The sequence below is a fragment of the Trachemys scripta genome, chromosome 6 (assembly GCF_013100865.1).
Source record: "Trachemys scripta elegans isolate TJP31775 chromosome 6, CAS_Tse_1.0, whole genome shotgun sequence".
In the NCBI taxonomy this organism is placed as follows: domain Eukaryota; kingdom Metazoa; phylum Chordata; order Testudines; family Emydidae; genus Trachemys; species Trachemys scripta.
Genome location: NC_048303.1, coordinates 114,907,366 through 114,921,051, shown reverse-complemented (window position 1 = coordinate 114,921,051; position 13,686 = coordinate 114,907,366). Strand labels below are relative to the sequence as shown.

Sequence of the window (13,686 nt, the reverse complement as noted above, 5' to 3'; positions counted from 1 at the left end):
AATTGAAGTCAATGGGAACTGCAGGTGCTCAGCGGCTTTGAAAATTAAGCCTATGGGCTACATGTCATAGTAAAAAAAATTATGTATATATAAATTAAATGAGTAGCAAAGTTCCGTGCCTGTTCTGCGCCTGATGCAGGTAAAAGGAATAGAGAGGAAGTGGTAGAGGGACACAGAACAAAGCTAAATCTTACTCGCGTGTCCCTGGTGAGTGGAAAAGAATTTCTTTCCATCTCTTGAAGTTAGAATGTGCTACTCAGCTTTTCAGTGTGTCTGGATAGAACATTTAACAGCAGTTTGTTCCCTGAAGTGGTGGGTAGGGGAATCTTTTATTTGACTTCTGCCTAGTACAATAAAACCTCAATATTTCACACCAACGACTGGGCTTGCTGAATAAAGTGAATAAACCTTTTGTTTTTCAGTCCAGGACGCTGCATCACCTTTGTTCCCTGGTTTGGACAAACGCAGAACAGTGTTAATGACTTTATAGCAGGCTGTCAAATATTCCATAAAGCATTTTGTGAAAGTAAAAGCCTGAGGTTTTCAAAGTTGCCGTGGGGGTTTGTGCACTGAATTGCCGTCGATTTTAACGGGCAGTTGCGCATCCAAACTAGGGAGCTTTGAAAATCTCTGCAAAATGCCACTTGACTGCGGCAGTACTGGGGGGAGAATTGTTGGGGTTGGTCAGTAACAAGGTGATTATTTAGCGAGGACCTATTGTATTTTCCAGGCCAAGCAAATAGAACTTCAGTTCACTGTTGGTGAAGCCATTACCAGTGCTGCAATAGGCACCAGCTCAGTGGCTGCCCGTGATGCTTGGATGGTCACCGAGGAAGAGTATACTCCTCCTGCAGGTATGCATTGGTGATGTGGGAGATTTGGAGGTGGAATGAAGAACCTGAGGGCCCTGTCCTACATGGAGTTGAGCACTTCTGGGACACTGATTCTAGTTGGTGGGAGTTGGAGGCTCTTAGCAGTTCCCAGGTGGTGCTCCGTACCTTGCAGGTTTGGGCCCTTCACCGGTCCGTTTGCCTGTTTTTTTACTATTTAGTGGCTTTTCCCCCCGTTTGACCAGTCTGTCTCTTGATATTTTTCAATGAAAAGATTTTTGAAGTGTGTGCTGTTTAAATCAGCTTCTTACTAATCTACAATTAACTGCTTTACACTTTGATCATTTATTCTGCTCTCCCACGCTTGTTTCAGATCTAATATGTATAAGTCCTTTAAAACAGTTAGAGCCAAATTTCCCAGACTTTAAAACGGAATCTTTGGTTTTTCCTGCCGGAGGTTTTGTACACAAACGCTTGGATTGCTATGAACAAACTGCATTTGCGTGCGCATGGACTTGAATATCTATCCGATTTTATGCACCCTAGTGCACATTTTGTTCGCTAATCGGATTTTTGGATATGGAAGAAAGTGAGCATGGAAAAATGCTGCCTACAAAAACCATAGGTTCAATCTTAGGCCCCATTCCTGCAAACGCTTGCATACGTGCTTAACTTTATAGGTATGAGTAGTCCCATTGATCTCAATTGTGCCTGGTGTTAAGCACATGTATATGTGTTTGCAGGATCAGGTAGAAGCTAGGTTGAGTCCCTCTGGGGAATTTGGGTACTAATAAAACACTAACACATTCAGGCATAGTCTGCACCATTCCTATTAGTCCAAGGATTGTTGTGCGTTTTTACCGGATGTTCAGAATCTTAGCCAAGGATATTTTAAGACTGGGCCAAGAGGTGCCTATTTAGCAGTCCTTACTCATGCAAAACTCCCGTTGTCTCCTGCAGGGCCTTTTAATGAGTAGGCAGTGCTGAAGGTGCAGGGTGAGGGCTTACAGCATAATGAAGAGCTATCTATGAGTTGATTGAATGCGTTCAGGACAATAAGCACGTGTGTGTTTCAGTGTCGATGTAATGTTCCTCATCTTTTTATTCCATCCAAACAGATGTGAAAGTGAATGACGTGGTCCCCTGGGTTTTGGACCTCATTTTGAATAAGCACATTGTCAGCCCTAACCCCCACATCAGGCAGGCAGCCTGCATCTGGCTTTTGTCACTGGTGAAGAAGCTGAGCACACACAAAGAAATTAAGGTGACAACCTGCCTCTGTCTTGCTTTGCCCCCTTCCTTCTCTCCCCTCGCTGCTGTTACCTCTTTCTTTCCTTATGTACTCGCTGAGATCTTCATGTAACACCTGCATGCCCTGTGTCGCTGGGATGATACTGCTCCTGGAGTCCTACAGCCTTAATAGGCCTCTTAACTTCCACTGAAGTCATTGTGGGTTTTGTTTCCATAAGGGCTGCAGGATATGGCACCAAAGACCTGTTCTCTTAGGCAAAGGGGGTTGGTGTCACTGGCATTTTAAAGGATTTCTCATTGCAGAACATTAAATCTCTAAGAATAAACCAGTTTGGAAATTTCCAGACTACTTGGAACCACAGGTTCAAATCCCAGCAGGGTCAATTCTGCCCTCCAAAGGCAGATAAACTAATATTGCGTTTGGGATCTTTTGGATGAGACCTTAAAACTGAGGGCCTGTCCACTCTGTATGACCACTAAAGATCCTCTGGTCCTCTGCCTAAATACAGGAGTTTACCCCAGTGGTTTTGGCCAAAACTTCCTCTCCCCACCACTCTGATGCAATAGGCAATGATGAGCCAGTTGGCTGCCACCTTCCATCCCAAGGTGGCTGAATTTCAGCAGCAAGGTGCCTGTACATAGTTGACAAAATGCTTTGGAATGAAAGATGCTACATAGGTTTAAACTATTACTAAATTTCAAACTGGCACAGTTGCCCCATATCAGGTTATTTTTGCAGAGTTCTCATCTCCATAATGGGGCTTCAAGGAGGCAATACGATCTTCTGATTAGCACAGGGGCTAGGAGTTTGGGGTTCTCTTTCTGACTTACTCACTTTGCAGCCTTGGACAAGTTACTTGACACTCCCCCTCCTGCATCTTCCCTCCTCCCCCGCATCCTTTCTTTCCCCATCTGGAAAAAGGGAGTAACACTTATGTTTACTTAGTAAATTGCTTTGAGGTTGGAGGGAAGATGTTCGATGAATGCAAAGTATTATTAGCTCAGAACTTCAGATGGCCTGTTTCTAACTTCTCAGGAAATGAGTGCAGTCCTTGTAATGTCTGTTTGAACTACAATTGTGACAGCAATGAAATAGTCGGAGTGTATCTGCTAGACCCTGTTAGATGAAATTGAGAGGAGGCAAAAACCCAGAATAAAAAATACATGTTCTTTCATCTTTCAGTCTCATCTCAAGGAGATTCAAAGTGCATTTGTTTCAGTTCTGTCTGATAATGACGGTAAGTAGTACCATATCTATGTGCTTTGTCTTTGAACAAACAGTTTCTTAACAGAGGGGAGAGAATCTTTTTGCTATTCAGTGCAGTTACATAAAACCATCTAAACCTTTATTGTTCAGCACTGAAAGATGTTTGTAGAAATATTAATTTTCACTGGAAAATGGACACATTTGCATGCTGTTGTTGGCAGAAATGTCAAGTGAAACATTTCTCTCCCCCTTAACCAATTTGTGTCAAAATTTCCATGGGAAGGCATGCTTTCCCCATCTCCTGGGACTATAGTAGAGTGGAGACCAATGGGGCTCCCCTGTTTGGTTTGTGTACCAGGGCTCCAATCCTGCCGTTGGATCCACATGGGCAAGACCTTTGGCTGTGCTCCATTTAAATCAGCACAGGGGTCCACCTGCATAGATCCAGTTGAAGAAATGGTGCCTAGGGGTCTAATCTAAAGCCTACGGAAATCAGTTGGAGTCTTTCTATTGATTTTGCTGGGTTTTGGATTAAGCCCCAGCACCTTCGATGTCATTTAACCATGTCATAGATCCCATTCTTTAGCTCCTATTTTAATTGTCTCTCTTCATTGGTATTTTTCTTACTACTTACACACTTGGCTTTTATGGTATGAAATCTGTTGCAGAACTTAGCCAAGACGTTGCTTCAAAAGGCCTTGGGCTAGTGTATGAACTAGGTAGTGAACAAGATCAACAGGAGCTGGTCACCACGCTTGTTGATACGCTTATGACTGGCAAAAGGTACGGTGAGCACAGAACTTCCAGTGTGTGTAACCACTTCCTGTGTGTGTGTGTGTGTGTGTGTATGACAGGTCTGTGGAGAGAGGTTCCTTAGGATCAGAATGGTGGAAATCAACTTTCACCTACTCCCCACATGTCTGACAGTGTGTGATAACTAAGTACAATGAACTGTAGCCTATTGAGCTGTGCTGAATGGTTGAAAAGTTAAAAAGGTGTTTTGGGGTTTGCCTTGTGGGTCAAATGTAATCTTGTGCTGATCAAGTTTTAATGAAGAACTATTTCTTTTCTGTGCAAGAGAGTCCAATGTCCTTTCTGCTTTGGATTATTTACAGTCCCAGCAGCTCTCTGCAGGGGAGTACCGTTGCTTGCCTGTTGCTAGGAATAATGGCTGGAAATTAAATTTTGCTGTTATTTCTAATATTTTTGATATTTAAAAAATGTTTGATCATAGCTAAAATGACCACATAGCAAGTATTGATGGTTCTACGGTAGAGTGGATAGCTCTCCTGCTGAGAGGAGGAAGCAGTTAGGTTAGACAAAGGCTAGAAAAACTCCCACAGAAATCAATAGGAGTGTTGCCACTAACTTCAGAGGACCATAAACGGAGGGTGGGGCAATATAGGGAAAATTCCAGTGGTAGCTGGGACTAAGAGGCAGATGGAAATTGTATTTTGTTCTTTGGAATGGAATAGAGACCTTGTCTAAATATGGGTTTGGATCCTTTCCCCAGTGATTGGGAACAGATATAGGTAGAAGTAAAAAGCAGTTGTTTATATACGCTGCATTTTTTAATGTAGAATTGAACAGCAAGACCCTGTCCTTTCAAAGACTTAAACACATAGGTAATGCTCCGCCTCGCTGGAGTCAGCGGGACGCCTCGCAGTGTGTCAGGTTAAGCATGCACATAAGTCGACAGGATCAGGTCGCAACTAACAAGAATTTACCAGGCAAATACAGTGAAACAAATTCATGGGTATTCGAATGTACAGCGTGTGAATGACAGCCTGTTCCCGGACAGTCACTAAAAGCTAATGCCTGTTTTATCACCAGGGTCAAACATGAAGTGACTGGAGAAACAGTGGTGTTCCAGGGAGCCCTTGGCAAAACCCCAGATGGGTACGTTAAGTGATGACTTTCCATGAGACAGGTGCAATTCTGCACTGAACTGCTGTTCTAGAGCTACATGCTCTTCTTGTAAATCCTTCCTCAGTTTTTACTTGTCTAGAATTTTGATTGCGTTACTCTTGTTACCTCTCTAATAGTTACTATAGCTCTTTCTCTGTAGTACTGATTGGACACATGTTTATATCTTAGCTGAATTACTTACTGAATTCTGCTCCGGGGTATGACTTGACTCTGTGGAGTTATAGGTATGATGGCGCTGTCTGTGACTGAAAAGCGACGCTAATTTTTCCTTCTTGCCTTCCCAAGTCAGGGTCTCTCTACCTACAAGGAGCTTTGTTCACTGGCTAGTGACCTCAGCCAGCCAGACCTGGTGTACAAATTCATGAATCTGGCCAACCACCATGCCATGTGGAACTCGCGCAAGGTAACTTGATACAACAATGCAGATACCTATGTGAGCTGTAAAAAAAACAAAAAACAAAACAAAACAAAAAAAACCAACAAACAACCACCCAATAATTGCATCATTCCTCTTATAACAATTGGGGTGCAATTTCTGGCCATAGATACTGTGTTCTAGTGTGAATCTACCAGCATGTGAAATGGTGAATTACAGATTTCTTCAATTATTCCAACAAATCATGAATATTATTTGCATTGCTTGAATCCACACTCCACATTCCACTCTGTAATTAATTATAGTTAATATTATTATTGATTATTTGTACTGTCCTAACAAATAGGTGCTAAGGGCCCAGTGTGGTAGCTGCTGTACAAATATTTTTAAAAAGAGTTTAAATCCTAAATTTAAGGCAAAAAACAGGTGGCTTTGACAAAAAGGATGGTGGAGCACGAGGTAGCAGTGAGACGATTGTGATAAGCAGTGGTCACAGCACACCAGCTGTTTTAATCACGGTCCTTGAAATATTGCTCTTAATTTTATTTACCAAAAGATCAACTACTCACGTTCTTTAGCCATTATACCCTTTATCAAAGCCACAATGTGACTTGTCACATTCCTGAAGTCAAATAACCATCATTCCTATTCATTCGAACTCATTTTTAAAAAATGTTTTTGTTTATTTTAACTTTTTTTAATTAAGATTTGATTAATGTGACATCCTTTTTCATTAGCCCATTTGAAATACAAAATAAGTTGTTTTAACAACCGAGCAGGCAGTGCTGCTGCGTGCTTCAAATAACCTGTCCGCTCTGCACAAGTTCGTCACGTGCCCCCTTGCTGGGATTTGGCTTTACTGGAATCTCCACTTTAAGCAGAACGTAAGCCTCTGCCAAAGCTTTCTTCCAAAGCTTGACTATTCAGTGTTTCCTGCAGGACCTCCCTATCTCTGCCCTTTGATTCCTATAACCGGAGGTTCACACCTTTCTCTTATAGCCTGGGGGAGTTAACAAGCTGCACCTGCTGTCATGAGTCAGCAGAATGTACACAGCAACTTTATGCTGGATTCTAATGTCTGCTAGCAGAAGAGCATTCCTTCCTCAGCGGGGTCATAGATTCTGCCCCCCGTTCCAGTAGCCTTATGGTTTGTCACTGATCTTAGATCACTGCCCCAGCAGGGGAAATGAAGAGGGAGCTTCTTTGTATTTACTTGCCATGCTTTTCAAAAATTTGTGACACAATATTCTACCTGAAGCAAAATGGCAGCTGTGATGCAATACTGAGTGTAGCAGTGCAAACTGTCATCACTATGGGCTAGACTCTGAACCTCCGACTTCCACGGCTGAGAAGTTATTTTGCTCAGTTACACTGATGTTAATGGGACTACTTGGGTGAGTAGCTACATATCAGCATGAGGGTTGACAGTCCCCCTTTCTGACTACAGAAGGGCTGATGAAGGAGTGCCATTTGAGTTCCTCTAAACCGTGATAAATACAAAGCAGTAATCCCAAGCATTTTAAAGAAATGCAGAGAAGCGCTCGCGCGCGCGCTCTCTCTCTCTCTCTCTCTCTCTCCTTTTAACCTTAGATTTTTATTTGTTTTAAAAAGTCCTTTTGTAAACGCAACATAGTTTGTGTGCAGGGAAAACTCCTACGTGGCTGATTCCTTTTGGGAACACATTTTCTTTGGAAAATCTGCTGCTTACTGTAATGCTCACTGCTGCACAGATTTATACCCCCCTCACTCACCATCTCTAGATAGGAGGGCTGAGGAGATGCCTCAAAATGAAAAGGAGTGAGGGAGAGAGAATATGTGCTACATTATTAAGTTATCCTCCCTTCCCTGCAAATTCGCTGCATCACCTGTTGGGAGGCTGATTGTGTGACTCAAAGCTGTGGGATTGGTCCTTAAGGTCAATATTTGGCTTCACTTTAATACTAATCAGATGACATAGGGAATGTAACTAAGCGATGACAAATCAGGGGTGTGACAGGGATCTGATCCTACATTGCTTACTTCTGTGGAAGCTTTGCCATTGACGTCAGTGGGCCCAGAATTGGGCCCTAAACGAGTAAAATAGATGCATTTGTCTGCTGAAGCGAATCAAATACATCCATTCTTCCTCATTTTAGGGAGCAGCGTTTGGTTTCAACGTGATCGCTACAAAGGCTGGAGAGCAACTGGCTCCGTTTTTGCCCCAGCTGGTTCCCCGTCTCTATCGTTACCAGTTTGACCCCAACATGGGCATTCGACAGGCTATGACCAGCATTTGGAACGCGCTTGTCACCGACAAATCTGCAGTGAGTGAGCATGAGTTCTCATGTCCCATTTGGGTCTGTAGGGTGTTGGAGTGAAAAGCCACATGCTTGAGCATCTCAGCAGGATTCTCGGCAAGAAATAACTGAGGAGCATCTTGTGAAAGGCATTGATGATCTGTGCTGTATGAGAAGGAGGAAACCTCTTACTATGTAGAATAGGTTCTAACCTAGCCAAGTAGAACAGGGGATGTGGAATTTATTGGGAGAAATAGAAGATGCACAGATGTCTCCACACTGCCTGTTATGCATGGAAGAATCTTCCTGAGCTCATCTGCCAGGGCCACGTTCAAGTTCTGCTGCCCCATAAAGGAGGGGTTGCAGCACTTCCTGCCTTTTTTATGAGAAGCCCCTAGGGGGCCCTGCTGCTTTGTGAGGGTACGGTTCACCCGTCAGTGGCTGAAGAGGGCTCTGGGGTTGTGGCAGCCAAAGATCAGCTGATCCGCTTCCCTGAAGTGGCGAGGAGGTTGCTCATTGGAAGAAGCAGATGCTGACTCAGTGGAAGAAGCTGTCCCCAAGCTACAGGAGGTAGGAGAGTTCAGTGGTAGGCCCTCTCTTCCCTGGGCTCCTGAAACTCTGGAATGGATGAGTGAGTTTTCTTCTTAGCAGCCCCAATCCTTCCTCTTCCCATAAAAAACTGCATAAGTCGATTTCGGAGGCTCTCAAGCATGTGGAAATATCCTGCTTCTGCTCTTTCTAGAGACCTATTTGCTTCTGCTTCCAAACCTCTCCATAACAAAAGAGTTGGAGGGCTCTAGCTTTCCCTTCTCCACATGGCTAATGTGGCTCCCCGCAGCCTTGGACTCTGAACCAGCAGAGGGGAAGTCTCTTCCAAACTGGAGCAAGAGAGCCAGCCCAAGCAGAACAGGTTCATGCAAGGTCAGCTCTGACCTTTCACAGTCGATCAGGATTTGCTGTACTTTGGCTGGTATCTCTGGGGGCGTTGTGTCTCGTCCACAAAGACCTTCCTTAGCAAGGTGGAAAATCTTGGCAGGTACTAGCTAAAGACCAGGACTTTTGCTTGCTACGGTCCCAGTCATGCAGTCAGACCCGTGTATGTGGATCCAGTTGCAAGGCCAGAGCCTTGATGGGGAGCTGCAGGCTGCTCCTGATCTATGATTTTTTTTTTCTTTTCTTCCACCAGATCGATAAATACATGAAGGAGATTCTGGATGATCTGCTCAACAACCTGACCAGCAACATGTGGAGGATCAGAGAATCCAGGTATAGTTGAACAGTGATGTCTTCCTCTTTAAACAAAACTGCCAACACGTCGCTAGAAATTCTAGTGGATTTAGAAAGGAAAAGGGCCGAGGGATGGGGCGGGGTGTGTGGACAGAATGGAAACCACCACTAGAATAGAGTCGTGCTGAAGTAGGATATACCGCAACGCCTTGTGTTTCAGTGTTGGATCCCATTCAGCCCTGCTGTGATACTGGGCTAAAAGCTCTGAAGAAAAGTGTCTTCTGATTGCAACGTTCTTGGGGGGATCCCAGAGCCTGAAAAGTTTTAGGGAATGTCTATACTGCAAACTAAAACCAGTGAGGCTCAGAACCGGGCTTGTGCTGCAGGGCTTAAAACAGCCATGTAGATGCTCGGGCTGGAGCCCAGGCTCTGAAACCTGGCGAGCGGGGCAGGACTAAGAGCCCAGGCTCCAGCCCAAGCAAAAATGTCCGCACTGCTTTTTTTTAAGCTCCGTAGCATTGGCCTGCGCTCTGAGACCCGCTCTGTGTGTGGTGTGTTTGGTTGGGTTTTTGGAGGGGTTCTGAAGTGTGGACGTATCCTGTGTCATGGTCTGAGTCTATGGACAGTCCATTTATCAGCGTGTAGTATAAGGACTTGGTGATAGGAGGGTGCAGTTAGATACAGCTCTGATAATGAGCTGCTGTTAGTTAAACATTTTTTGATCTAGCTCATCAGCAAACCAGCATAAACATCTAATCTGTGCTCCAAACCTGATCCATCGAATGTCTCCGTTCCACCTCCCCACCCAGAGTTAGATGGATTCATTAGAATATCATGCACTGGAAAGCAGCGGTGAATCAGGGCTGGGAAATATAATGAAGGTATCTGTTGAAGGAGATGGGGTGTCATGAGCTATTGCTTTATTCTGGAGTTGGGGAGCCTGATTCTCATCTACACAAAGTCACTTTGCCTCTCTCTGGCAGTGTAAAGGGGCTTTTTAGTAGGTGTGTGTTACGTTTTCATTGACTCTCAGGCCCCTTTCCACTGCCAAAATGATGCAAAGTGGCTTTAATGTAAATGAGAGTCAGGCCCAGAGGTCTTTCCTGCCAAGGACGGCCTGCCCTTGCAAGTAAGTTTAGGTGACAGTAATGTGTGGTGGGGTTTTTTGGGTTGTTTTGGTTTTTAGCATTTTATTTCTGTATTGTATCCCTGTCTGAAACAAAACTGTGTTTGCAGCTGTCTAGCACTGAATGACTTATTAAGAGGCCGACCACTGGATGACATTATTGATAAACTTCCAGAAATCTGGGAAACCCTGTTCCGAGTGCAAGATGATATTAAGGTAATACAGCTTCCTGTTAAATTGTCAGCTCTTACAAAAAGTATAATTATCAAATCTGGAGGGAATATCTCATCTGCTGCAAGTTTAGAAAAGTATCTCTGTGAAGAATCAGTTGTTAGCTAGGGTCTGGTCCTGAGAACATCTCCAGCTCCCGCTGAAGCCAATGGAAGTTGCAGGTGCTCACCACTGTTCAGGTCCCAGTGAGTAAAATGCTTGGGAAATTCTTCATATGGGTTCCTCATAGTGTTGTGATTCCTTCTGAGACCTTCTCCACTCGGTTTATCCAGAGCATCTTGTGCGGTTCTGGGAGAGCAAGTAGGTTTGAGGGGGGCGTATACAGCACACACAGTTTTCTATTCTGCTCAATCTTACAAAGTGCTGAACAGTCTGGCCCTGACCCAGCACAACACTTAAGTGAATGCTTAACTTCAAGCGCATGAGTAGTCCAACTGGGCTCACTCACGTGTTAAAGTGAAGCACACGCTTAAGTGTTCTGCAGGCCAGAGTGTTCAGCATCCTACAGGATCAAGCCTTATGTTTCCTAACATCCAGCCCTGCCTGTTCAAGCAGGCCTAAAGCTTCTTTGCATCTGAAATTGTGCTGTGATCGGAGGGGCAGAGGTTAGGCCTTGTTGCTTTCACAAACTCAGCTGGAATTGCATCATTTTCGCTGTGTGTGGTGAAAGGCAAAATAAAACCAGTCCTAAATATGATGTTGGTAGAAACAGTATAACCGAATTCTTCAAAAATGCTTCTGAGTAGAGAATAAAACATACAGGAGAGATTTTGTTTCCTTTTGGAAAAGGACAGATCCTCCAACATTAGTGGCATGGAAGAACAAAGCATGGGAACTCCTTTAAATGGAAAAATGACAGCTAGTCGTAAATCAGGATCAAATTGGTTTCATAGCACACGGTTCCCATTTTTTGGAATCTGAACAAAATAAATACACACATAGTGATAAGAGGTTGACCATACACAAACAGCTCACAGATTATGAATCAGATTTGTCAATACTTGTCTGGAAAGTCCAGGTAGGTCAGTAATGATGAAACAAAGTTTAAATGAAATCTTAATGGAATTTTAACTTCTTCTGCAGGAGTCTGTGCGAAAAGCAGCAGAACTAGCCCTGAAAACGTTAAGTAAGGTAAAATTGAACTTCTTCATTGCAGACTGTGTATGTGGAGGGTGTGTTGTATGTGGTGGTGTATAATAGTTAATTTCCACCTGTCCAAGAATGACCTTTGATTACAAATTACTCTCATATAAACTACCCTGGTACTAAGGTGCAGTGCTACGTTATAGCCCAGTGGAGATAAATATAAGTGTGATCCTGCATCCCGTACACACTGATAACCCCTGTTGAAATCAATGTGACCTGTTGGAGGAAAACATCTGAAATCTGCTTCCGTGTGCCCTTCTTTTTCTAGAGGGCTAAAGAGCGATGTTATGTACAGTATACAGCGCGTGCACATGTGCATAGAAATGGAGCTGACGAGACAGGGTTTAGCTGCCCTTCCTGGGGTTTGCGACTCTCCTACTTTGGGACCTGCTGTTATGGCCATTCACCATTGGGGCCAATCTGGCTGAAATAACCTGCACAGCAGCTGTGTTTCCATTACTAGATCCAATTGTTGAGGGCCAGGGCGATGCCATGCCTGGATTTGGAAGGCAGCACGGTTCCTGTCTCCACGTCCCCATTCAGAGCGAATATCGATATAGCACTGAGCTGGAATTTGGCTGAGCGTTTAATCCCCCATACAAAAGTAATGGTGCTCTAACGGGCAAACCCAGACCTGACATGACCAGGCACAACTGCGTTGACTTCCGTGGGCTGCACCCACGTACACGAAGTCTGAATGTGACCCAGTCTCTTGGCTCTGGTTCCTCCGTAACTTTTCCCATCGCATGCGGGAAGGTGCTGGGTTTAATCTGAGGAAAGATTTAGCCGTGTGTGACGTCGCCTCTCCTATTTATCCTTAGGTGTGTGTGAAAATGTGCGACCCTGCCAAAGGCGCAGCGGGCCAGAGAACTATAGCGGTGTTGCTGCCCTGCCTGCTGGACAAAGGAATGATGAGCACAGTGACTGAAGTTCGGGCTCTGAGGTTTGTTTTACAGCCTGTACATTCCCTTGGGTTTGGGTGTGTGTTTGTTCAAGGGGATTTGGTTTATTCACCTGAACTGCAGCGTGTCCGTTAATCACTTGCCGTTTTAATCCCCTCTCCCCATCCCCAGAAAAAACAGCCCCCTCGCTTCCCCCTGATTTCGTCCAGTTAAAACAGCAGCTCAGAGAATTCTAGTGGTTTCCTAGAGTGCGATTTCTTTAACTAAACAGGGCTGGTGCAATAGTGTAAGGGCATGTCTTCACTACCCGCCGGATCGGCAGGTAGCGATCAATCTATCTGGGATTGATTTATCGCGTCTAGTGTAGACGCGATAAAATTGATCCCTGATCGCTCTGCCATCGACTCTGGAACTCCACCGCAGCGAGAGGCGGAAGCGGAGTCGACAGGGGAGCGGCAGCGGTCGACTCGCCACCATCCTCACAGCTAGGTAAGTTGACCTAAAATACGCAACTTCAGCTATGCTATTTGCGTAGCTAAAGTTGCGTATCTTAGGTCGACCCCCCCGTAGTGTAGCTAGCCTAAGTCTCCTATTCAGAATATCCAGCCTCTCTGCACCTATTGAGTTCCTGGGGGCATCCAAAGGCCCCTCCCCAGCCTAAGGACAGGTGCTACTGAGCCCAGGGCTTAAGTCAAGTAGGGGGACAACAAATGAAAGACACTGCAGTTGCACAGGTCACAGCAGGAGTCAATCCAGCCATCCATCTTTCTTCAGCAAGTAAACTGACCCCCAGGCAGTGTGTAGTATGTGAGACTCTTCTGTAGGGCCTCACAAGCTGATGGTGTGTACATGTAAAATGCTCATGAAAAGGGATTTACCCTTGTGTCTCCTTGGCCAACATTTCTTCACTGCTCCTCCCTCTGCATCGCTCTTTTTCAGCATTCTTTGGGCTGGTTGCGCACACTACAGAGGTGGCTGCATTTCCGTGGTCCTGAATGCTTGTATTTTAGTTTCTGAATCCCTTTAGGGTCCTTTGAGATGAAAGAATGGCACTTTGCCATTGATTATTATTTTGTAATCTTTCTGCGTGGAATAAATGAAGCAGTAACTAAGGTTCTGAAGTTAGCTAAAAGCTGAAGTGAAGCTGTCTTTTGCAGGAATAAACTGATCTCATTAACATTATTA

The 13,686-nt window shown here is 44.5% G+C and overlaps 1 protein-coding gene across 4 annotated transcripts in view; it reads left to right on the top strand.

The window, feature by feature from the left end:
* The window catches only part of ECPAS (Ecm29 proteasome adaptor and scaffold), an 86,407-nt gene that overhangs the window by 52,799 nt on the left and 19,922 nt on the right, over positions 1–13,686 (top strand). For all 4 annotated transcript variants that reach the window (XM_034773184.1, XM_034773186.1, XM_034773185.1 and 1 more), the window contains 11 exons: positions 731–854; positions 1,949–2,094; positions 3,265–3,319; positions 3,957–4,071; positions 5,122–5,187; positions 5,503–5,620; positions 7,729–7,896; positions 9,056–9,135; positions 10,333–10,438; positions 11,537–11,584; positions 12,421–12,542. In XM_034773184.1, coding sequence (XP_034629075.1) covers positions 731–854; positions 1,949–2,094; positions 3,265–3,319; positions 3,957–4,071; positions 5,122–5,187; positions 5,503–5,620; positions 7,729–7,896; positions 9,056–9,135; positions 10,333–10,438; positions 11,537–11,584; positions 12,421–12,542 — 1,148 coding nt within the window. The remainder of the gene's footprint in view (positions 1–730; positions 855–1,948; positions 2,095–3,264; positions 3,320–3,956; positions 4,072–5,121; positions 5,188–5,502; positions 5,621–7,728; positions 7,897–9,055; positions 9,136–10,332; positions 10,439–11,536; positions 11,585–12,420; positions 12,543–13,686) is intronic.